At 38.3% G+C, this 26,623-nt stretch overlaps 1 protein-coding gene across 1 annotated transcript in view; it reads left to right on the top strand.

Moving 5' to 3' along the window:
• Positions 1 to 7,002: 7,002 nt before the first annotated feature.
• Positions 7,003 to 26,623, top strand: part of LOC111609494 (NLR family CARD domain-containing protein 3-like) — a 32,645-nt gene continuing 13,024 nt past the window's right edge. Inside the window, exons 1-9 of the mRNA XM_023338242.1 lie at positions 7,003 to 7,091; positions 7,226 to 7,345; positions 11,096 to 11,174; positions 11,330 to 11,558; positions 11,716 to 13,498; positions 13,948 to 14,121; positions 15,152 to 15,325; positions 18,307 to 18,353; positions 18,503 to 19,060. Of these exons, the coding sequence (XP_023194010.1) occupies positions 7,003 to 7,091; positions 7,226 to 7,345; positions 11,096 to 11,174; positions 11,330 to 11,558; positions 11,716 to 13,498; positions 13,948 to 14,121; positions 15,152 to 15,325; positions 18,307 to 18,353; positions 18,503 to 19,038 (3,231 nt within the window). The 3' untranslated portion in view covers positions 19,039 to 19,060. The remainder of the gene's footprint in view (positions 7,092 to 7,225; positions 7,346 to 11,095; positions 11,175 to 11,329; positions 11,559 to 11,715; positions 13,499 to 13,947; positions 14,122 to 15,151; positions 15,326 to 18,306; positions 18,354 to 18,502; positions 19,061 to 26,623) is intronic.

Below are 26,623 nucleotides of genomic sequence, written 5' to 3'. Positions count from 1 at the left end.
CTGTGTGCACAACATTTGAAATGTTCTAATAATTGCAATGGATAAACATATTTTTAAATGTTTAATTTCCCCTGATGGAAATCCTGATACGTCAACGACCCTGAAACAGACGTTCCTCCAAAATCTCAGTGATTTCCTTTTCTTTCAGTCTTGCATCCACATCAGCAGAAAGAGGTTTTGAAAGCACTGAAATATCATCAGCAGCAATAATTTCAGCATTTAAAAGCTCAAATCTGACTTCATCTAGTTGAGTATCAAGTCCTTGAATGGGAGGTTTTAGACTCCTGGGTAGTTTGAGCAGTGAATGTAACAAACAGCCATTGAAAGAAAAAGCTGCTGTTCCTGTAAATGAAGTCAACATGACAGTTTGATTTGATATGTCAGCCTCCTCTCCATCAGTAGAAGAGGCTACTGATGGATCTGATGATCCAGAGCAGTGCTTGCTTCAGAGTCAATACATTTAATCAGGTGGGATTTTCCTCTTCCTCCTCCTCCTCCTCGCCGCGCCCCATCCTCATCCTCCACCACCTCAACTGAGTTCTGATGGGTCGGTTCAGATGGTCTCTGAAGATCAGACACCAGAACAGAGGCGGATCAGAACCAAAGCCAGCAGCTCTGCTGAAGCTCAGGAGAACTCTGAGTCCAGATGTGGACCCTGGTCTCCTCCAGAACCTCCTCTGTTCTGCTGTGGAGGAACTGTGTGGCTTCTGTTCTGCAGCAGGACCTTCTCAGCTGCAGCAGAAGAAGAAAGGACTTCCTGTGTTCAGGTTGGATAGAAACCTGGATATTTTTCTAGCTTGTGGCTCTGCTTCCAGCGTAGATGTTCTCCAGGGTTCTGATCTGGATCTAGTGGACTGTAGAGCTCATCAGGTTTCCTCTTATCCACTTTGAGATCTTCAGCCTCCTTTAGATTCAACCTGAAGCTTCTTCTGACGGAGCTGCAGCTAATATTTAGCATGATGTTTATTATTCTAGCCTCAGTGTTCTGTTCTTCATGTGACTCCACTGAATCCAACTCTGATGTCGTCCACTTCAGAAGTGATGAAGATCCATTTTTCTTTCTCTTCCTGCTCATTTCTTTCCAAAGCTCCCATTTTTTCCAGGAGGATCTTCAATGTTCTCCAGCTCTCTGTAGATGATGAAGGAACTCAGACTGACTCCACCCGGCTGGTGCTCCAGGTGAGCAGAAACAAACAAACCCTAAAGTCGTCCCTGCAGACCAGCTTTAGATTTGGATCAACTGAACATCAAGCTTCAGTAACGTCTCAGTTAAAGTTTGTTTTCCAGATCTGAGGTCAGAAAGTTCTGGTTTCCATCATGTCCCAGTTCTTAGTTCTGCTTTTTTCTGCTTCTTTTTCTCCACTGTCCACCTAACAGAGACAAGAGGATTAAAATGCTTCATAGAAACTTTCTCAGATCTCAGATCCTCATTGAACCTGATGTCTGTAGTTTTAGTCAGAAGCTCTCCCAGATGTTCCAGATGAGAAGATCTGAGCATCTGGTTTGGTTGATCCAGAAAGTTCTGGACTCATCCAGAAACCCAGAACAACTGGACTCCAGTCACACCTTAAACAGAACATTCTGCTTCTAAATCCAGACTGGACCGCTTGATTTCTTTGGACCTGAAACATAAAGTGCTGTGAAAAGTATTTGCTCCTTTACAGATTTCTTCTGTTTTCCTTTTTGTCCACCTGAAATGTTTCAGATCATCAAACTGATTTTAATATTTGATGAAGAAAAACTGATTAAATTCAATAAACAGTTTTCAAATGATGATTTTATTCATTAAAGGAAAAAAGCTGAAAACCAACAAACACAAAACCAAGAAAAAACACAAAACTGGAAAAACAAGACAAGAATAGAAATAATTAAACAAAGTTTAAATTACTGTCAATGGCAAGAATACAAAGTTTAAACTGAAAAAAGTTTAGATAGAAAAACAAACATATAAAACTTTCACTCTGTTCTACATAAATCATCATCAAAATCAAAGCAACAAAATATTTCCTGTATATTTTTCTAAAACATCTTCAAGGATTTCCAGCTAAGTTTGTAGACAAACTCACAAAAAACATCATAAACCTTATTTTATTTGTTTAGCAAATATTTTAAAGAGAGAAAAACACTTTTATCTCCTCACTAATTTATTGCAAACTAGAAATCCCTCTAAATTACCTACAATTGTTTTTAATATTCATCCTAAATAAGTCATTTTCTATTAGTTTATAGTTTGTTTCTTTCATTTCTAACAATGTTTCTTTACACCATGAAAGGAGTTTATTATAGACTTTGTAAATAATCAATGTTGTTCTGATCTCTACTAAATCATAACATTTTAAAGTATGAACTTTCATTTTTATATTTTCTTGTTACTAAATATTACAAATTTTTCCATAATTTAGTGTTAATCTATTTTTGTCACATCATTAATATTTGTAATTCTCCTTCCATTAAACTGTTGCTGCTCCAAACTGACCAGATCAAAATAATGTATCAGCAAATAAAGTAAATGTTAACAAATTAGATTCATTGCATAAATCATTTATGTAAAGTAAGAAAAGTTTAGGACCCAGTTCTGACCCTTGTGGTTTTCCACAGGTAACTTCTAGTAAATCAGAATTCATATTATTTGTACATTTTGATGTCTTGAGTAACTTTTACCCAGGAATGTGAAAAGCCTCATGATTCAGAAATAAGAAAGAGAATAATTATATAAAAATATATATCTTTCTGATTATTTCCTGTTTGTATTTATAGTCAGACCAGTTACTGCAGCAGGAATCAGCTGTTCTTTTCTCTGGACTCTTTTCTCCTCATGATTCCATCATGAAACATTTTCATCAGAACTTCTCTCCTTCCTCATGAAGGTTTTATCAACCTGCCTCTAATTTCACTGCAGACTTTCTGCTGCTCTGAAAGAAGAAACTAAAAATCATGTGAGTTGTGATGTCATCAGTCCCACCACATCCCTCACATTTACTTTCAGTTTAGAGTCATTTTGTTGTTCATATTTTCTTCATCAACTCTTTGGATCATTTGAACAAACTGTAAGTTTTCTTCTTTTTTCCCTTCTTGAACTTTGACCTCAGGAACTTTCTTGTTTGTTTTTTGCTCTCTGATGTTTTTAGAAAACATCCACTTCTGATTTCTGGTCAAAGTTTCATCTCTTCCTTTCAAAGGTTAATCTTCAGGATTATTAGATTATTGATGAACTGCAATCAAACAACATGAACAGCTGATGTTTCTTTGGTTTTTCTCTGAACAAACTATTTCATGTTTCTATTTGCTGGATTCAAACTTTGAGTGATGTTTCCCAAAAAAGGATAGAAGATTAAACCATGATTTATCAGATATCCTGACTTAATTAAACCTTGATTTGGTTTCACAAAACCAATAGCACATATGTTACATGGTAATTAATCCTCTGCCAGTAACCTGCTGCTCTTAGTTCAGCCTGGTGGCCCAAACCCATCAGAATCCAGTGTGTTTGTCAGTAATTACACCTTCTTGTCTGCATGTCTTGGTCTTTTTTCCCTCCCTGAAATAAAATGCTGCAAATTTATTTTGATATTCAGTCATGTACTATTATTATTTTTAACATTCAGATTCAGATGACAATAATTGTTCTCACTGATAAACCTCAATGCCAACTCCAGACAGCCAAACTCATGATCAGTCCTGCCGAGCCGAGCTTGTAAATTCTCCAAGGTTTGTTCCTTAGATTTCAGGAACTGCAACTGAAATGTTTCTCTCAGCAAGAATCTCTTCTTGTTTGTGGTTCTGCTCACACAGCATCTGAGTCTGAATGTTCACAGCAAGACATTTCCTTGTATGAGACAGGCAGCCTCTCAATGGGCAGAACAGCTGCCAATGTTTTCTGAATTTCATGATACACCAGATAACAGCCAAGTCCAAACAGCAGAAATCCTGTCATCAAAAAATGAATTATATATACATCTTAAAAATCCTCAACCAACAATATTGGACAGATGCAGGGTCTTTCACTTCCCCCAGGAATTCATCATGTATCCAGGTGCAAATGTCCTGTTGGGGCAGGAAGGCTCTCCTTTGCTCATTCTCCTCATCAAACCCAGATCCATAGTTTACAATTTGGAAGACATGCAAAGAAAGAGAGATCTATAGTTTAATGTGTAACTAAAGCCGCCTTGAAGTTTTCCCAAGTTTTCTCCTGATCTCGCTAGACCCTCTTTGGAGGGAGATCAATCTGACTAAATTGAATCAGGTTATCTCAACTTGAATACATTTTATCCAAGTTGAGAGAAGAAACAATTGTCTCGTGTGATATCCCGTGATTCCCCATGATCTCGTGTGATTTCCCATGATCTCACTCATCGTCTTCAGCACAGGATCAGTCTGACTATAATGAATCATGTTATCTCAACATGATTCAATTTCATAAACGTTAAGTTGTTGAATTTCTTGTTTATCCAACATGATTGTATCATATTTTTGTTTGAAACATGAGATTATTTAGTTAAAAGTACATGATATTCTTTTGTTAATGTAATAACCCCCTAAGTTCATTGTTTTCAGTGGCACCGCTGTACCACCGACAGAGAGAAAAGGGGATGTAAACTAGGCGGCTGGGCTGATACAGTTAACAATCAGTCTACAGTTAACTCACAAGCTGTGAATAATGTCAGAGTTGCTACCTGTAACTAGTCCGGCTCCTTCGCTGGGCTGCCAGTTTTGGTGGGTCTGAATCGCTGCCAACAAAAAATCCGCTTCATCTCCAAGACAAAATATGCGTCCAGTTTTTGGCTTTTCCTTGCTCTCTTTTTTTCCATCCTTTTCACTCCATGGAGCTCCAGTCATGTTAACTTAGTCTGTAAAAATGCTCCAGATAGTTTGCCATCTGTTGCCAAGTGACTGATGATGACGTTGGTGGACGGCTGGTGACAAGCTTTACCCAGAATACACTTGGAGACAAGATGGACGATCCACTTGTAATTTTGTGTGTCATAAAGTTAAATGTAATAGTAAAAATAAAGCCAGTCATGTAGCACAACATTTTTATTCAATACTTTACACCCACTATGTCACTAAAATCAGTCGGTCTTGTAAAGTTTTTAGCAACCAATGACAAGGGCAACCTACTATATAATCCACTGGGGCAATATGGCAATTAATCTGACACGTTCCGAACTCTGATGGTTTCTCTAGCTCCCATCAGACGTGTTGAAGGTGTGGATCTGCCTCTATGCCTCTGTCCCCCGGACCCTGGAGCTACGGTGGCCCTGAGGGGCAAATCACTTCAACAAATTCAAGAACACAACATTAACATAGCACAATTACAAATTTCAGAGACGCTACAACATTAACAAAATGGAAGAGGTATGTCCCAGTGTGAGACTTGAGAAATTGTTGATTGGACAATAAGGCATTAATATGTATACGCCGAGTCCTATTTACGTCACCGCCATCTTGAAAGTGGCAGTGGAGAGAACGTGCTGCGTTGTCTAGTTTCAACCGTTTTATAGTACAAAGTGGACCCACTGCGTTTACCTTTCACAGGTAAGAATTAAAGATAATAATATCGTAAATTTACGAGCAGAATTTCTTGACTTTGTGGCCGGTACTGTGCATTTCTGTGGTGAAACAAACTTCCAAACAACAGAGAAATATTTCCTTTGTAACTAAATTGCTCCAGTTAACTACTCTGACTATCAGCTTAGCTAACTTTTTTTATACTGTGTAGTTTTTCTAAAGAGGGAGAGGCAATGAGAAACCTGTAAAGGGCCTTATAGCCATTTGTTTATTGTTGCCATGGTTACCTAGAAGTTCGCAAGACAAGTCGCTGTTTGTCTCAAACATGGTTACTTTAAGGTACTTTAATGGTGTCTGTAAGATGTTTCTTATAATTTAAGTAGATTAAAATAATTTGTTTGATATAACAGACTGAAAGAACATTAATCCAGAGAGCAGCGCGGAGAGCGGGGGATTTAATCAGGACACGTCCATAAAGATCAGAGCTGGAGATGTTTTTCTTCAGACTTCTGATTCGCAGCTCATCTCCACAATGTTTGTGTTTAGATGCTAAGCCAATGCCCCCATATGGTGATGATATGTTTTTGTTTCCTGAATGTGAATGAATCAGGGATGTATTTTCTATTACACTGTTAGATCATTTTTATCATTCGCTTTAACCTGTAGCTGGTCAGATGTCTCAGAAGGCCCAGTCACTGAACTGCTCCCAGTTTGACCAGCAGACTGAACCCCTGCCTGTGCTCTGAATAAATCACTGTTAAGGTGCGTGTGTGTGTGTGTGTGTGTGTGTGTGTGTGTGTATGTGTGTTCATCAATAAAAATAATTTAACAGAATCAGCTGTATCAAATGTAATTATTGTGCCTCAAAACAATTAAATAATCACATCAAAAAGTTTGAAACGTTGCACTTAGTTTTCTTTTGTCATTCCTATATATATAATAGTGTGTGAGAGATTGTGTCAGTGGCATTCATTACCTTAAAATACTTTGTAGAATAGAACTTTACGAAGTTCGGTCCATTTAATTGTATTAACTTGCTGGCAGATAAGCCACTTTCAATATGGCGGACGCTATAGAGCATCGAAACAACGAGCCGACCGGAAGTTATCAAGAGATAACGTCCGGTTCAAAAGCGCTGTCGTCCAATCAGTGATTTCTCAAGTCTCCAACTGGGACAAACCCTTTCCATTTTGTTAATGTTGTAGCGTTTCTGAATGTGGTGAAGTGGTTTGCACCTCAGGGCCTCCATCTAGTGGACTGATAGTAGAAGTGCAGCAGCTGATGGCAGCTTCCTCTGCCTCTCTGCTGTCTGACTGCATTCACCTGACACTGATATGAAGCAGAGAAGAAGAGCCAATCAGAGGAGGAGCAGCTGATCTTTTTCCAGCTCTAATGATGTAAAGGATGATCAGAGTTGATGTGCAGATGAATGATGTGTGTTTCCTCTGCAGGTGAAGGTAGAAAGTGTGTGTGAGCTGATGTGAATTCAGCAGCATGGATCAGTGTGAGGACAGAGAGGAGGGAGTCCCTCCCTCTAAAACCACTCTGTGTGGGGAAGATGAGAGCCAGAGCAAAGGTCAGAGGTGAGGTCACCATCTCTAACTGTCCACAGCCCTTTTCACACAGCGTTCACTATATCAGGCCAGAACAGACGTGGTGATGAAGCTGCTGCTGCTCCTCTTTGCTGATTAAGTTTTAATCATCATGTTTCTGTCAGGATCCATCAGAGACTCAAACCAGAACCAGAACCAGAACCCAGCTGTGTGTCCTTTAAGAGCGACAGGTCAAAGGATGATATGATTTACTTTAAATCTCCTGGATCTCCACCATCAGAGAGGTGAGCTGTTTCTAACTGCTGTAACTGTTCAGTTTATATCTGTTATTATGACCATCCAATATTAATTTAACACACAAACACAAAAGGCAGAAGTGAGTTTAATTTCTAGATTGATATTTGGATTGTTCTCTAAATCTAAATGTAATTTATTTTCCAGACAGAGTAAGGCTGAAAGAAAAAGGCTTTTATGAATTAATTTTATGATTAAAGTTTCATCTCTGTGGTTCAAACATCATCCAACATAGTGGATTATTAACCATTTCCACAGTTAAGATAAAAAATATCTCATGTGGATATCTTTCAGAACCAGATGGTCTCTAACTGACATCATAAATAAGCAACTGGGTCATTCTCTGAATTTGGTGCATTTTGTGTCTCACAGGTTTATCTAAAATATTTTCATATAATGCAACCCAGATTTTTTGAGAAAAATCAAGTAATGGAAATATCCATGTGTCTTGGTAATATAACATGCATATATATTTTAAAAATCATGTTTTGAAACATTTGATGGGTTGTTGAAGTGTAGAGATCAGCCAAATGAGCATGTCCCCACTGACCAATGCTAATTTTTCACTGAATATAAAACAAATGAAACTAACCAGTAACTGCAACTTATTTGTACAATTTTTTTTTAAAGATTTTATTGGCTCTAGTGACCTTTATTTGACAGTAAATTGACAGGAAAGAGAGTAATGAGAGAAGGGGGAAGACATGCGGTAAAGGTCACCAGGCCAGGAATCGAACCTGCGACAGCCGCGTCGAGGACTAAGACGTCTATATGTGGGTCGTGCTTAACCCCTGCGCCACCACAGCACACCCTTATTTGTACAATTTTAAACATTTTTAGGTATACTTTAATCTAAATAAAATAAATATCAGAAAAATATATGAATTATTTATAAAATATCACTTTTTAATCATGTCCCTCCAGTTTTGTTTAACCCTGTAACAGCAGACCAATCCCTCCTTTTTATAAATAATGGTTCAGTCCAATTTCCTCAGCATCCTGGAAGTGACATCACTTAAGTTTTTTCCCGCTCACACTGTAGAGATTTAAGTGTTAATATAGTTTCTTACTGATATTTGATTATTTTTTATCCAAACATTGTCATTGTCAAGCTCAACCTTTCAACACCTTTAGGCATGTAAATGATAATTATTATTGTTTGGGAAAAAATAAAAGAATGGTCTTTGAAACATATTAATTCTTGTTTTCATCATATCATATGTTGCTCCATAACCCAGCTAATGTGGACTTATGGCAACTTTTAGTAAAAATCTTCAACCCCGTTACAGTTTGGTCAACTGTTACAATGGGTTCAACCGTTACTTGATACATTGTTATGATTTTTTTATAATAACAGCAAATATTAGACTAATATTTGTTGGACTGTATGCAAAGTTTAAAGAATGATTCAGAAACATTAAAAAGCCTGATTTAATGTTTATTTTAAAGTATATTTTTCTGATTTATGAAAAGAGCTTTTACATCAAGTTGCCATATTCTACTTATCAGTCTAATTATTATAATTCAGAATCAAATAAGATATACATTAATATCAAGGGACAGGTCATCTAAAAGGAACTGGAAGAATTAGTTTAATTATGTTAGAGTTTTACTCACAGAGGAATGAAATTGTCCTGTTATGGGGTTGAATTTGAAGCAACTTAAGTAACAAAGAAATTCTTAATACTGTTTGGGATTTCATGAATAAGGTGGGGAGACATATTTTCCTGGAGGTTTAAAGAGTCCTTCAATAGATGCAGTGATCAAAAACACAATTTATTGTGGTATATTTTTAAGTAATCTGAGACGCCAAAATGTACCAAATTCAGAGAATCACCCAATTACTGCTGATGAATAACGGGGATAAAAATGACCCATAATGAACTCACTTTTCAATCAAGACACAGAAACTATCATGTTGACATGACCTTTGACCCACAAACATTTAACTGCATTTTCATCAACTTAATTTTTCCAAATGAAACAGATTCATTTATTTAACCAAATATTAATATTAACACAGAAACACAAAGGCAGAAGTAAATTTAATTTCTAAGTTTATATTTGGATTAGTCTCTAAGTCTGATTAAACACAGATTAATGCTGAAAGAAAAAGTCTCTATGAATTAATTTTATGATTCTAGCTGCATCTCTGAGATTCAAACATCATCCAACACGGTGTATTATCAAACATTTCTACAGTAAAACTAAATAATGTCTCCTGTGAATCGCATTCAGAACGACATGTTCTCTAACTTAACATTCAGTTCTGATTGAAGCTCCATCAGATCCTCCTTGGATGGTCAGAGTGGAAATGATTCCTGGTTCTTCTCCATGTCAGAGCTCAACACTAAGATCACCAAACTTCTCAGTCATTTCAAACCAACATGTTGGTCTCAGAAACAAATCTTTCTGCTCTTTAAAGAAGGCTGGACATAATTCAGGAGGATCAATGATCAGGAACATGTTGGAGGATTGGACCGGTTCTGATAGGAATCATTTAGAACATCAAGTCGATGATTTGTCTGGTTCTGTTGTGTCTCACAGCTCTTTATTTTACAATGAACCACATTAAAAATATCTTCAAAGCAAAATTCAAAGGAAAGATTTTAATGAGTTTCTTTTTTTAGCAGAATCCATCAGATTTTCACACAAGAAGAATCAGAACCCAGCTGTGTGTCGTTTAGGAGCGACGGGTCAATGGATCATCCCATTGACTTTAAATCTCCTGGACCTCCATCATCAGAGAGGTGAGCTGTATGTAATTCCTGTAACTATGGAAACTGAACCAGTAAGAACTCAGATGTTTCCAGTTATATTTACAGAGGTTTGATCCATTATTTACAGAAATCAGCTGATCTGTTCTCCTGAAAACACCTTCATATCTTTATCTCTGGGATGTTGATGATGATGTTCTGTTGCTTCCTGGCTCCATGTCAGACTAACAGTGGAACACATTTCCACTGGGAAATACCTGGTAAAGCCAGTCTGGTCCATCAAGACTTGGTTCCTGTGTGCATTGTGAGAGCAGTTCAGCAGGGAAGGAAAGCTTCATGATGTGGTTGGTGAGATCTGCTGGAACTCAACCAAACTGAGCTGATGTGGATCATCAGAGGTTCTGCTGGTTCTTAGTGGGATCAGCAGGAACATTAAATTTTTATAACTACTTGGATCACCTGGTTCACTGCTCACATCCAGATATTACATCATGGACCTTTACCTTCTGATTGTCTCTGTGTGGACAGATATAATGTGATCTCACTGGCTTCCAAGGATCTACAGGATCCATTTTAAAATCCTCTCTATAACATCCAGTAGAGGACCCCACATGGACACACACCCACATATCTCAAACCTCCTCCATGTCCACATCACCTCAGATCTAGTCATCAGAACCTGATGGATGTCCCACACTGTCCTGAAGAACCTGTGTGGACAGAGCCTTCACTTCCACTGTCCCCAAGCTCTGGGAAACTGTCTCCACCAGCATCAGATCTAATGACAGTTTGGACAGTTTGAAGTCCAAGTTCAGCATCAACCTTTTAAAATGTCTTCTAGGTGATTTTGCTCTTCGTCCTTGTAGTTCATCTTCCTCTTTTTAACTTCACTCCATTTTGTTCATATGATGCTCTGTTTTTCTGCTTCAAGTACATTTAATGTGAAAGTCTTGGTGATTTCATTTCTGAATACAACTGGATGAATATTTCCTGACTTCCTAATTGTTCCTGGTTCCTCCACAGAGTGGACCAGCAGAGCTCAGAGGTTCCCAGTTGTCCATCTGCCCAGCAGCATCAAACACAACTGGACTCCATATTTATGGTCTGTACATGAACAACATTTTCAAGCGTTCTGTTCACAGTCATCTCCATGCTGGGCTTTGTAGACCAGAGGACTGTCAGTCTGTCAAACATCCATCTGGTGTTTGGCTCCATGATTTCAGTCTCATGTTTCCTTCATCTATTATTCTATTCCAGACGCTGGAGGAAAACATTGTCACTTTTCTGAAGAACGAGCTGAAGAAGATCCATAAGATTCTGAGTCCAAATGACCCAGAATGCTCAGAGAGTCAGAGAGATGATGATGAGGTGTTGGAAGGTGAGGATGAAGAGCAGAGGAGGATCAGCAGAGAGGCAGTGATGAAGATCACACTGAACTTCCTGAGGAGGATGAAGCAGGAGGAGCTGGCTGACCGTCTGCAGAGCAGTAAGAACATTTCTTCAGAGATTTGAAATGATAGATAAATCACACATTTACTCACATTTGAAGAGATGGAATCACATTTATTAACATCATCTTCAGAATATGACTTTATTTAGTTGCTGATTTTATTTTTGTGTTCATTTAGAACGTCTTGCTACAGTAAGTTGTTGTCAACATCAACTTAAATCTGGTCTGAAGAAGAAGTTCCAGTCTGTGTTTGAGGGGATTGCTAAAGCAGGAAGTCCAACCCTTCTGAACCAGATCTACACAGAGCTCTACATCACAGAGGGAGGGACTGGAGAGGTCAATGATGAACATGAGGTCAGACAGATTGAAACAGCATCCAGGAAACCACACAGACCAGAAACAACAATCAGACAAGAAGACATCTTTAAAGTCCCACCTGGAAGTGATCAACCAATCAGAACAGTGATGACAAAGGGAGTGGCTGGCATTGGGAAAACAGTCCTAACACAGAAGTTCACTCTGGACTGGGCTGAAGACAAAGCCCACCAGAACATCCAGTTCATATTTCCATTCACGTTCAGAGAGCTGAATGTGCTGAAGGAGAAAAAGTTCAGCTTGGTGGAACTTGTTCATCATTTCTTTAGTGAAACCAAAGAAATCTGCAGCTTTGAACACTTCCAGGTTCTGTTCATCTTTGATGGTCTGGATGAGAGTCGACTTCCTCTGGACTTCTACAACAAGGAGATCCTGACTGATGCTACAGAGTCCACCTCAGTGGACGTTCTGCTGACAAACCTCATCAGGGGGAAACTGCTTCCCTCTGCTCTCCTCTGGATAACCACACGACCTGCAGCAGCCAATCAGATCCCTCCTCAGTGTGTTGGCATGGTGACAGAGGTCAGAGGGTTCAATGACCCACAGAAGGGGGAGTACTTCAGGAAGAGATTCAGAGATAAGCAGCAGGCCAGCAGGATCATCTCCCACATGAAGACATCACGAAGCCTCCACATCATGTGCCACATCCCAGTCTTCTGCTGGATCACTGCTACAGTTCTGGAGGATGTGTTGGAGACCAGAGAGGGAGGAGAGCTGCCCAGAACCCTGACTGAGATGTATATCCACTTCCTGGTGGTTCAGACCAAAGTGAAGAAGGTCAAGTATGATGGAGGAGCTGAAACAGATCCACACTGGAGTGCAGAGAGCAGGAAGATGATTGAGTCTCTGGGAAAACTGGCTTTTGATCAGCTGCAGAAAGGAAACCTGATCTTCTATGAATCAGACTTGACAGAGTGTGGCATCGATATCAGAGCAGCCTCAGTGTACTCAGGAGTGTTCACACAGATCTTTAAAGAGGAGAGAGGTCTGTACCAGGACAAGGTGTTCTGCTTCATCCATCTGAGTGTTCAGGAGTTTCTGGCTGCTCTTCATGTTCATCTGACCTTCATCAACTCTGGGGTCATCTTGATGGGAGAGAAACAAACATCTAAGAAATCTTCATTTTTTAATAAACTTAAACTAAATGATTTCCATCAGAGAGCTGTTGACCAGGCCTTACAAAGTCCAAATGGACACCTGGACTTGTTCCTCCGCTTCCTCCTGGGACTTTCACTGCAGACCAATCAGAGACTCCTAAAAGGTCTGCTCACAAAGACAGGAAGTAGCTCACAGCCCAATCAGGATACAGTTCAGTACATCAAGGAGAAGATCAATGAAAATGTGTCTGCAGAGAAAAGCATCAATCTGTTCCACTGTCTGAATGAACTGAATGATCGTTCTCTAGTGGAGGAGATCCAACAGTCTCTGAGTTCAGGAAGTCTCTCCACAGATAAACTGTCTCCTGCTCAGTGGTCAGCTCTGATCTTCATCTTAGTGTCATCAGGAAAAGATCTGGATGTGTTTGACCTGAAGAAATACTCTGCTTCAGAGGAGGCTCTTCTGAGGCTGCTGCCAGTGGTTAAAGCCTCCAACAAAGCTCTGTAAGGACACAGATTGTTAATTCAGTTATTTTTGATAGAAATATGCTACTGATGAGGTAAATATGTATATTCATGTTTCAGCTTATATATTGGTGCATTGTGTCTTCAGTGTCTCACTGGGTGGGATGTGTAAAGGAGACAGACTTACTTCAGCAGCTGAACATACTATTACATTTTAAAGCAGCAAAACTCCGCCTCTTTATGTTAAAATTTAAATTGTATTAATTTATTTAATTGTGGAATTTCATAATTCTCTTTCCAACTTCCTTGTTGCCTGTAGTTCTAAACTTCAAGGCTGGAGTACTAACTATAGAATGAACCATTTCACAACAAATGTCATCATAAATAAGTGTAAAATAAGATAGTTCCTTCTCTGTCCAAGAAAAACATTGAAAAATATTATTTTTTAAGAAGTGATTAACAACAGATTTTTCTCTCTGTCTCCTCAGACTGAGTGGCTGTAACCTCTCAGAGAGAAGCTGTGAAGCTCTGTCCTCAGTTCTCAGCTCCCAGTCCTCCAGTCTCAGAGAACTGGACCTGAGTAACAACAACCTGCAGGATTCAGGAGTGAAGCTTCTCTCTGCTGGACTGAAGAGTCCAAACTGCAACCTGGAAACTCTCGGGTAAAATGTTCTCAATCCTGGTGAAACCAGATTTCTGTCCACTAGCTCCTAGCAGAGATGCACTATGCTGCCAAAAGTATTTGACCACCCATACAAATGATCAGAATCAGATGCTCCAATAAGCCTCCAGGCATGCAGTAAGTCTCTGCATGTCTAGAGGCTTACTTTCCCTTCTGTGGAAAGTAAGCCTCTAGACATGCAGACTGTTTTTAAAAACAATTGTGAAAGAATGGGTTCATCTCAGGAACTCAGTGAATACCATCAACAGGATGTGCAACAAGTGGCATCCTATCACTAACATGTGGCTAACAAATCTCTACACATAAACGTTGCTGGTTTTCATTTACTCCAGGCTGAAAGGACCAAGAAGAGAGGTATTTAGAAAGGCGGCGGTCATTCTTCCATTGATAGTGGAACTCTGGATAGATGACAGATTGCTGCATCCTAGGTGCACAAATGAGCATTATTGCAGATCCGTCGTCCTGCAGGTGTTAGACTTTCTAACCAGAACTGCTCCTAACAAACTCAATAATTATTACATTCTGGCTGTTATATGGTATAACTTTAATTGTTATAACTTTTTAAATTTCTTTTAAATAGTCTATTGCTGTTTCAATACACAAATATACACATCTTATACATGATTATAAATTGCTCTACTCGGCTGCACATCTGTCAAACTGATTATACTGTTTTTATTAAATGCACAGCATTATTATTCCTCTGTTTTAAATGTGTCCTTACTCTACAGTCTCCTATTAGTTTTGAATATCCGAGTCTTCCATTTACCTTAAACTTGTTTCTGGTAAACCTGAACTCCCTGCTGCGGAACAATGAAGGATGTTTCTGTTCTGATCCGTTCTACATGTGACAAATGTTGATTTTTATTACTGAGAAAAAAAATTAGAGCGTTATTACTCTTTCATCTTATTGACAGGTTAATTTATTGACTTTTTTCCTCCCAATGTCCAGTTCAGACCTTGGGTTCTACGTCAATGTTCTCATCATGTGATGAATTGTGTGTCTGCAGCTTATCAGGCTGTTTGGTCTCAGAGGAAGGCTGTGCTTCTCTGGCCTCAGCTCTGACCTCCAACCCCTCCCATCTGAAAGAGTTGGACCTGAGCTACAATCATCCAGGAGACTCAGGAGTGAAGCTGCTGTCGGCTGGACTGAAGGATCCACACTGGAGACTGGAAGCTCTCAGGTATGGAGGAACCTGCTGCAGGAGCAGAGAAGGTCTGATAGAGGAGGAAGAGGGAGAAATGTCTTTAGTCAGTCTGCTGGGAAACATTTAGTTTGAAACTGATTGTTTACTTTGATAATTAAATATTTAGACGCCCCATCTGGAGGCAGAGATCATTACCCAGTTTTCTGGAACATTCTCCAGACTAAGAACAGCTCACAAGGAAAATTAAAGAGTGGGATGGGTTTAATAGTTTAATAGGGACTCTGACTAAATGAATAAAAGAAGTTCAGTTAGATTTACATGATGATCTACTGATGGCAGAAAGGACTTTAAAACAATATTTGATGGAGCTCCAGACCAATCAGCCCCAAGAAGCAAAGATGAGAAGAAAAGTAACTCCATGATGGTCAGATGGATGTTTAAAAGTTATGGGAGAGAAAAATAAAGAACTTTAGATTTTAAACAAAACTCACAACTTTCAGGATTTAATAAAATATAAATTACATAAAAAGTGAAGAAAACAATTCATGAGGCAAAGAAAGAAAGTGAGAATTTTAACAGTTTCATCCATTTAGTAGTTTGATCTCCACCAGGGGGCGACATCTGGAAAATGATCCAAAGAATGAAAGGAATCAGGAGAGAATGGAAATCCCTTGATTTCCAGAGGAAATGAAGAATTGCAGTGAATGATGGTGAAAAAGTAGAATTGTGCTCTGTTGACTGTGGTAGAAATTAAAAAACAATAATAAGACCTTTTAGACAGATCCAAGAAAAGACTAATGTGTTTAGGTTTGCAGTAGTTGGGAAAGCTTTTGGGATTGTTCAATAAAGTTTGGAAAAAATTCCCAACGTCTTGGAAAAAGGCAGAGACCCTTCATGTTGGAAAACCAGGGAAATATCCATCCGACCAATCAGATTCCAGATCCACAGCTCTGACGTCACATTTAGGATAAATAATGGAATCGTAATAAGAGAAAGAAAAACATTTTATTGATAAAGTAGAGGGATGATATCAGCCCATCAGATGGTTTAGAAGAGGGAGAGGAAGCATCATGGGACTGCAGAGGTCCTTCACCTGATCCTGGTTGTTGGGACAAGAACTTTGTTACTGAACTTAAGGACATTTTTCATGTTTCTGTACGTAAGTAGATTTAATGGTGGGAACTTTTACTCCACTACATTTTACAGTATCTGTACTTTCTACTTCACTATATTTCTATAAAGCGTTGCGTTACAAGTTACATCCAAGTCGCTTTGCGCTTTTTGATTTGTTGGTTAGTTTGAAAGTAATCAATGATTCTGGTGCCGCCTTTGCCTCCCTGATATCATGAACTGCTAGCTTTCAAAAATTCACCATCAAATCTGAAAAACATATCGAGGAAAGTTAAGCTGCTAAACGCTGTCTGAGTTTTGGGTGTTAAACTGATTTAGCTTAGAGAAGTTTTATGTAATGTTATGTTATATTTTTCTAGCTTGTGGCTCTGCTTCCAGTGTAGATGTTCTGATCTGGATCTAGTGGACTGTAGAGCTCATCAGGTTTCCTCTCATTAAACTTTGAGATCTTCAGCCTCCTTTAGATTCAACCTGAATCTGTTATTCTTCATTTCTATCTGATGTTCCAGCAGATCTGTAGAAAATGGAGCTGCAACTCTCAGATATTTCAGTCGTCATGTTTTCTATCAATGAATCCACTGATTAAAGCAGGAATCTCATCTCCATGTTCTCCTCCAGAGGTTCCCAAGGTTTGTTCCTGGAAGCTGCTGCTGGTTCCTCCAATCCAGGCTCCGCCCCCTTTAGAGGAAATCTGTCCATATATGGCGCTAAGAGTCACCTTGATGCTGCAAAGCTTTGTTCAGGGATGAGATGTCAGGATGTTAGTGTCAGTCTGTTCCAGGCTTTAGTTGTTCTCCTCATGAGGAGCTGAAGTCTCTGACAGGAACGTAGAGCTGAACAGGAGAAGAACTTGAAGCTTCTTCTTGGCCTCTGATTGCAACAGCAGGACAATCCAACATTTTAGTCTGACTTCATCTGGAAATATTTCTTTGACCCTGAATCAGTTTGAAGGCAGGCCAGCTCCTCATCAGAGCTGAGATCTTCTCTGTCCTCCATGCTGGAAATGTACAAGTCCAGCAGCTCCTGATCAGTGACATCAGAGCGTGACATCATCAGTAGAGTGATGATGTCATTTCCCTCTCAGAGCAGCTTGGAAATCTGAGAGGAAAGATGCAAACAAAGACTCTCTGGACTGTTGGATCTGCTGGTTCTGGTTCCAGATGCTCCTTGGACACTTTCACAAGCCATTACTGCAGCTGCTGGATTCAGGATGCTGTTTCTTCTTCTTGGTCTCATTGTAAATGTGTGCAGCAGCGCCACCTGGTGGTGTTGGTTGGTAGAGGAAGTGCTGAAAGGTTGGAGGTGTTTGTCAGAGGTGTGTGATGATGGAAGCCTCTCCCTGGTTTGTGAGTCTGAGCTCAGAGATCAAATCTTTGATTCTTGTTGAACTCTTTGTTGAATGTGATGCAGCTTCTCCTTTTTAATGTTTGTATTTCTGGATATTACAGTGAGGCCACAGCAGGTTTTCAGCAGCAGGGCTGTTTAGTGTTTCATTCCTTCATCTGTGTGTGGGAGTGTGGATGGAACAGGTATCCAGGTGTTGTGTCAGAGTTTAGATTGATTGTATTTTAATGCTGATTATTAAATCAGGTTGAGCTTCCAGAAATGTTTCCTTAGTTTCCTGATGTCCTTTTAGGCTTCAGTGAGTTTCTTCAGGTTGTTACTGAGGGATTTCCTTTCTCCTCTCTGTTGGAGCTTTTCCTGTGTTTGGAGAAATGAGTTGTGCTGCAGCAGCACCAACTGTTCTTCCTACATCCACTGCAGTTTGCAATCCAAATGTTGGACTGTTCCTGTCTCAGTGGAGGACAATGTGTGTCTGAGAGACATGTAATGTCCATGTTTGCTGCTGAAAGAGACTGATGGTCTGACCCCCCTCCTCCTTTCAGGGTGGAGCCTGCTGGAGTCCCATTCTTGACACCAGGTGTGAGGAAGTGTAAGTGTGTTTTTCATCTGATTCATGACAACAAAGCAGCTCACATTCAACCATCTTCAAACTGTCACATCACTCATTCAGGAGTCATCATCAAAGTGTCAATAAATGATCAATAACTGCAGCTGGATTGTGTTTGTTCTCTCCATCAGATTCCTGTCAACTCACCATCGACACAAACACAGTGAGCAGAGAGATCCAACTGTCTGAAGACAACAGGAAGGTGACATATGTGGAGGAGCTTCAGTCATATCCTGATCATCCAGACAGATTTGATTACTGTCCTCAGCTGCTGTGTAGAACTGGTCTGACTGGTCGCTGTTACTGGGAGGTCGAGTGGAGAGGAGATGTTGATATATCAGTGAGTTACAGAAGAATCAGGAGGAAAGGAGGCAGTGGAGACTGTTTGTTTGGATGGAATAATCATTCCTGGAGTCTGAGATACTCTGATCTTGTTGGTTACTCTGTCCATCACAATAAGATAGAAACTCGTCTCTCCTCCTCCTCTGTCTCTAACAGAGTAGCAGTGTATGTGGACTGTCCTGCTGGCATTCTGTCCTTCTACAGAGTTTCCTCTGACTCACTGATCCTCCTCCACACCTTCAACACCACATTCACTGAACCTCTGATTCCTGGATTTGGGTTCTGGTTCTGGTACAGTTCTGGTTCCTCAGTGTTTCTGTGCTGAGTTGAGTCTAAAGAGTCTAAAGATTTTCCTCCTGTCAGAGAAACTCTCTCACTGTTGAACAGATAGTTCAGTCTCTACAATCTATTTCTTGGTGAAACAATTCTGATTGAGTCCTTGGAAACTTTTTCTTCTTCCAGTCCTTTAAATATGGAAGCTGGGATTATTCCAGGATTATTCCAGGATCCTCATGTTTTCCAGTTTGTTTCCAGTCAAAGCTTCACACTGAATATCAAGATGTTGTTTCTCTTATTTTTTCCTTTCATTCATCAGATTTCATTGAAATGTTGATCAGTTTTTCTCAATCACTGATCATTTTCTGTTTCTATCGGCTCCTATTTTTCTCAACATGTCAGATTTGAATATTAAATCTTCCTTTTGTAAATTTGCTGCAGTTTTTCTTCATGTGTTTTAAATAAAAACATTTTTCTTCTGCATTTGGTTCATTTGCTGCTCATTCTGTTCTTTTCCTGTTCAAATTTAAATATTTGCATTAAAAAGATTTTTTCATCAACTCTGCCTTTCAGAAAGTCTTGATTTAAAGTAAAACTTTCCCATCCCATGAAGGTCAGAGGTCAATGCTTTGAAGCCTAAAGTGGGAAAATCTTCATATTTTCTGTTTCATTCAGAACGTCTACCTGAAACTCAGAACCTGCAGAACATTTTTCTCTTTGGAGGAAAAATCCCAGGAACTGGAAGATCAGAGCAGAATGAAAACTGGAGATCAGTGTTGGACAGAAAAGGTCTGATCGCTGCATCTCTGCTATATTTTACATTTAAATCTGATAACAAAAAGTAAACCTGTTTTTAGTGAATAAATCAACATGGATATGACCCGCCACAGCGCCAACGTGGGCCACACCTGATTCAACCCAAACCGGAAAATAAAGGATTTAACTGGAAAAAGCAAAACCCAGTAAAATCAGCAGCTGGTTGTGATTAAAATGCAGTTTGTTGCAGAGGTTCAAACTTCCTGATGGTGACCTCTCCTCCGTCCCTCACCTTGTCTGGCCGGTTTTAATCCTCACTGCAGTGTTAGACTGGAGCTCATCTCTCAGATTAACCAGATTAACACTGAGCTGCAACAGGAACCAAACGTCTCTCCTCCAACTTATTTCACTGATTAATAACAAGGTTGGATAAAAACATTGAGCTGAGCTTCTCATTCCTTAAAGAGTCATGAAGAAAGACTCACCCTGGAACTGCAGAAAAGAAGTTAGAAAGTTTAAAAATAGATGGAAAAAACTTTGTAAATATATTCTAACAAGTGATTTAATTATCTGTTTATTTTTGTATCTTTTAATGTATAAAACTGTATAAAAAAGGTGTAAATGGTTAAAAATCTTCAGAATGAGCCAATGTTTAACCTGATTAATCATCACAATAATTTTTTGTTGGACCATCGCTACGCGGTACTGAGGAGGAAACTTTAAAAAAGTTTTAATGTAACTTTCTCTATGTCCTAACATGAGATAATCTGAGAGAACAAATGGAATTCCTCTGCCTCCTCCCTGTGTTCTGCTGCATTACTCTACTGGGTCAGAAACAAGCCATCAGAACCAGACCAATTAGCCATGAGCCTGCAAGTGTTGGACATGTTTTTGTCTAAATGAAGTGATTTTATAGCTCCATTTTGCCAGATCACATAGTAGCATTTCTACCTAAAGCCAAACATTAACTATTGGCAGTGCTTTCACCTTTTCGGAAGAGGTGGACGCAATCTTGATAAACATGGGATAAAGCTACTCACTGCAAATCTTATTCATTTTATCAACAAGGACAGAACATCACTTCAGAAGAACAGACTCAAGGATGTCTGACTAGGATGGAACCCTCCGCTTATCAGGATCAACCAGTTCCAAAACAAGCTGATACAACATCGACTGAGGACAGAGCGACTGGTTCCCTTCCTCCTTCCCCCCTGCCTCTCTGCTCACCCACTAATTCACAGGATTCACAAGATACACATGAAGAAATGTCTTCTGGACCGGAGTTTCTTAAATTTACAGATGGAATCAATCAACAGGTTGTACTTGGGACGTCTCTCCTTAGCGCTCACGTAGCAGACCTCACTACATTTAAGCCACCTGACTCTACCGTCCCAGAGGATCCATCACTCTGCGTTTCTGAGGTCTGAGGCCGGGATCCAGACTTTATCTTTACACCCTTCTTGCTCTGTGTCTGACCCACCGGCACTGCAGAACAGGACATTACCTGTCCGGATAACTACAAGAAAATGTACAAGAAACAGAAACATAAAATATAGGGGACCTAATTCAAACCTCAGACTGTTCCCCTGCCTAAAGGAACCTCAGACTGAAGATTTCTTGGCCTCCAAGTCACTTAAACTAGCTCTTTTAAATACCAGATCTCTCTGTGCTAAAGCTCTATTAATTAATGATTTAATCACTGAGCATAATATCGATGTTATGTTTCTGACAGAAACATGGTTTAATGATAATAATGAACCAATCGTACTAATTGAATCTGCGCCTCCTAACTACAATTTCTTCAGTGAGAATAGAAAACATAAAAAAGGAGGAAGCATGGCTTCAATATTTAAGAATACCATAAATTGTAGTAAAACCTCTTTGGGTCACTTCACCTCTTTTGAGTATCTTGGAATTGAGGTTAAAGGCCACAAATGAACTTTGACAGTAACTCTATACAAAACTCCAACTTTTGTGGAAAATTTCTTTACTGACTTGAATGAGCTTCTATCTCTTATATGTATTGATTATGATTGTTTAATAATTGTCGGTGATTTCAACATTCATGTTGACAACCCCCAAGACAGAGGGGCAAAAAAGCTTGCTAATATTTTAGAGACTTTTGGTCTAACACAACATGTCAAACAACCAACACACACTCAAGGACACACACTGGACCTGGTTATCAGTAAGGGTGTGAATATTTCCAATGTCTCTGTAACTGATGTCGCCCTGTCGGATCACTTCCTGTTATCTTTGAAAGTTCTTTATCTTTTAACCCACTTGGACAAACAGCAACCATCACAAAACGTTCTCTCACTGAAAACACAGCAGAAACATTTAATCAAATCTACTCTTCTTCCTCATCCTTAAGCTGTAATGACGTAGATAAGTTGGTAAATGATTTTCAGTCTAAAATTTCAGATATTATTGATTCCATTGCCCCAATTAAAATGAAGGTTGTGTCTGGTAAAAAGAAATCTCCATGGAGAAATACACAAACAGTTAGATCTACAATACAACTCTGCCGTAGGGCAGAACGAAAATGGCGTAAAACTCAACTTCACGTTCATTGTGACATCTATAAAGAAAGACTACGTAACTATCATTTAACACTAAAACATGCAAGAGAGCCTTTCTTTGCAGATGTCATAAACAAAAACATTAACAATGCTCGAGCTTTATTTGCAACAGTTGACAGAATCACAAACCCTCCTGTGACGTTACCGCCTGAATTCCAATGTATTGCCACCTGCAACCAGTTTTCCAGCTTCTTTTCAGAGAAAATTATTGGACATGTTTTTGTCTAAATGAGGTGATTTTATGGCTCCATTTTGCCAGATCACATAGTAGCATTTCTACCTAAAGCCAAACATTAACAGCCAATCCATGTGATCGGTATCTGTGATCGGCAGTGATCGGACCTCATGGTGATCAGAACCGGCAGGAAAAACCCTGATGGGAGCGTCTCTACCCAGGAGTAATATGATGGTTTAGAAGTTCATTGAAATCTTTTCCGTTTTGAAAGAAGCTCACATTTGGGGAACTTGTGAATGATTACATTATTTATCATACTTGGTTCTGCTTAAAATAATTCAATTCAACTGAATTATTCTATTGTCATTATTGTTCTTACATTTGGGAGATTGAACATTTCTGTTTTTATTAAGTTTTTAAAATAAAACTTTAAAAAGTTCAGAAAATAAAATCAATCTACTGAACTTTCTGATTTTATGAGGATCTGTTTGAAATGTTTGTTACAAAGTTGATAACTGCATAAATTTTTATGTGAATTAAATTGGTGTGTTTAATTTGTGTTTTTTGTAATGTACTGTTACTGGATGTAATACTATTTTTATTTTTTAAAGGATTTTGACCCGTTTGCTGCCGACATTTATTCTATAAATCATTTGGTGACCAATTAAAAAGTAAATGTATTGAACTAAAAATGGAATATCTAATTTCTGGAGCAGAAATATTAATTACTAATACAGTTTCCTCAAGTGACTGGAGATTCAAATCTGTATTTTAAAGCCACAAACTGAAATATATTTTATTGAAATATTGGACAGAGCTTTGCAAGACTAAGAAAAGAGGCAGCTAAAAACTTTAAACTGTCAACAAGGTTGCTGCACATTTTTCTAACAAAAAACATGAAAGAAAATCAGTGAAGGCACAAAGGGAAGAAGAGAGGAAGAAAAGTTAAAATACAAACGAGAAAGAAGGGCAGACACTAGAATGAAAGGATGGACAGAAATAAAGAAAAAATATATTTTTGTATTTTTGCTTTGTTTTTCCATATTTATGCATGCCTGGAAACCATTTGAACTAAATGCACAACACACTTTTCAGAATATTTAAACATAACAAAATCGAAATAATTAAAAAACAACAGCATTATTTTACTTTTCTTCCACCTCACAACAATTATGTGTTACATTGTTTCTCTATCACATAAAATCCCAAGACAAACATTTCAGTTTGAGGTTAAAACATAACGTGAAAATGTTTCAAAGCATTCGTTATTTACATGCCTGTATTATAAAATCAAAGTACTGCGTTAAAAATCTGCTTTCAGCCATTTTAATCCCCTAAAATCAGTGAATACTTGCTCAGTTAGCATCACACGTCAACAACAGCAAAGACCAAAAACTACAGCCGACCCAAAACCACAAGTAAAATGTACAAATTAAACATTTCAGTGCAGTACAATAAACCAAGCTGTCTTACCTCAATGTGTGTTTTCATTTGCTACACGGAAACCGTCGTACTGTAAGGAAAACAGTTAGCCATCATTAGCCAACATGGAGCTCAGGGGCCTCATGCATAAAGCGTGTGCTTAAAAACTTGGGTATAGATTATGTCTTTTACCTTGTAATGATCTATTCCTGGTTTAGCTCTCACTTCATCCCTAAAGTTAAAACTTCTCACAGAAAGTGAGCCAAAAAAACCAAGATGCCGCCGTCTGTTTGGACCAGTTGCAGAGAGGGCACAGGAAGAAAGAAGAGAAAAACAGAGCCAACAGTATGAGGGTGAGAATAAACACAGAAATGGCTGCAGTAAGGCACACTGAGAGAACACAGAGCAGCTTTGGGGAACAATTTTAGAGCAAAATTAGAAGCAAAGCTCATATCTTCCCATCTAAACTTGAAGCTGGTTCTATAAGAGGCAAAAACTTGAGGGTTCTGGTTCCAGTCCTGCTTTTGGGGATTAAATTCAATGTGCAGTGCTGAAATAAGATTGTATAAGATCTTTGGGACTGCGCGTACTGACGTCTTTCTAACTCCTGTCAGAAACTCTGCTGCAATATTTTAATCCTCATGGAGAGACTTACTGAAAGAAAAACTAGCAGAAATTCTTTAACTCTGAAGGAATATTCTTTATAATGGTAGCATCATGTTAAATGTACAAAATAAAGTGATTAATTCTGGTCTAAATAAATGTTTTTTGGTTTTTTTGACATTCACTGAGACCAAATTTGATCTATTCATGGCAGATTTTTCTGATCCACATCTTGAGTTATTTGAGTTTTTACTCACCCATAGATAGTGTACAGTAGAAACCAGATATTTACAAACTGTATAAAAAGTTGTTGCCATTTTCAAACATTAAGTCATTAAGTTAGGATAACCAAAACAATTTCTGTTTGCTAAATGCAACATAAATATGTCATTTGGGGAATGAAACAACTTTACCAGAACATCTTAACATCTTCCTAGAGCAGGATTATGACTATAGGAACAATACAGATCAATAAAGACAAGCACAAGGTAGAACAACTAATATAGTTTAATCCTGAATAAATTACACTCATATAACCACCAGTAAACAGTATCAATATATATCAGGATAAAGATATATAGAAATATGATACATACTAAGAAAACTAACCAGAAAATTCAGACACCAATTTTAAAATGCACCTAATTATTACTTATTAATTTTGTACATCTCAAATGTAGCTTAAAAACAGACTCCTTGCAAGAATAAACAGTTACTATAGCAAGTTTAACGGTGTAAAAGTTACAGAAAGATTGTAACTTTCATTTCAAAGTGCTCTGAATAAGAAAAAGGTTCAAAATAGGCATAAAACATGAGATTCAGAGCTGACAAAGTGGTAGAAAACATTATAAAAGCACAGCATGAATCACAACTTCCTTATAAATTATAAATCACGTTTTTTCCCCCTGTATGAAACATTTACCTTTGATCCAAGCTCAAATGAACAAAAGCTTTCCAAGTACAGATCGTCTCCCTGGCTCTGGCTGGATGCAATTTTAAATGTTTTTAAATCATTAAAACTTCACCTTACCATTTATTTTTAATGTGCGTCAAATTGCACCAAAAGTTTCATGCGTGCTGGTGGAGCTGAAGAGGCAGAATAAACTTATAGAAAACATGCTCCTGTAACACCAGCAACTCTCTTTAACATTAAGGCAGAAGTGGAAATTAAAGGCGAAACATAATTTATACTGAAGGTAAAGTTTAGAGATAAAACATGAAACATTTACTTATTTATGCCTGTATGAAAAATTTAAAACCATTTCCAATCAAATACTTTTAATGACATGCAAGAAAAGTCAGAAAATTGCTTTGACACCAAGTTCCCAAAATAAAGAAATAAGTGATTAACATTTATTATTCACAGTTAAGCTGCATGGATCATATACGTATTAAAGAGCCTGAATTCAAAAATGCATAACACATTTTTTTATGTTTCCTAGTAAAAAAAATTATAAAATCACCAACTTTAGTTGGTCTATTATATAAATTTCCAAATAAAATGCTATGAAGTTTGTGGTTTTATTGTAACAAAATGTGAAATAAAAAACACTTGACTATATTTCAGACATTTTAGTCATTTAGTAAAAATAACAGGAACAGGTCAGTCCAACACTGTCAGCTGTACGAAACATACGACACCTGAAGGTAACTGGTGTTGCCTGGTAACGTGTACAGATGACAACATAGGTTTATTCCAATGTAAACGTCACTGGCATATTAAACAACGGCATATTTTCAGTATCAGAGTTCATGGCTCTCCAAGAGCTTATTGCTTATGTAAAGTATTAATATCAAAACCACTTTAGAAGTGTGTGTGAGATCATTGTCCTCTTAAAGCAACAATACATGTTTTAAAACATGCTGATTCCAGGTACAGTAAACCTTTTAAACTGTGATATAAACAAATAAAAAACATTAAGATTAAGTGAACATACAGAGAAACAAAATGAAATGTGCAAGGAAAAATACATTGGAGGTAAACCCGGACCTTTATTTATTTATTTAAACAGAACTGCTTTTGAAACATTGTGCACATATTTCTATTAGGTTTCAGGTAAGGATGCTTCTTCAAGCTTGACATCAGTAAGCTTTAT

Source organism: Xiphophorus maculatus, chromosome 8 (assembly GCF_002775205.1).
Source record: "Xiphophorus maculatus strain JP 163 A chromosome 8, X_maculatus-5.0-male, whole genome shotgun sequence".
NCBI classification, from domain to species: Eukaryota; Metazoa; Chordata; class Actinopteri; order Cyprinodontiformes; family Poeciliidae; genus Xiphophorus; species Xiphophorus maculatus.
This window is presented reverse-complemented; position numbering and strand designations above follow the sequence as displayed.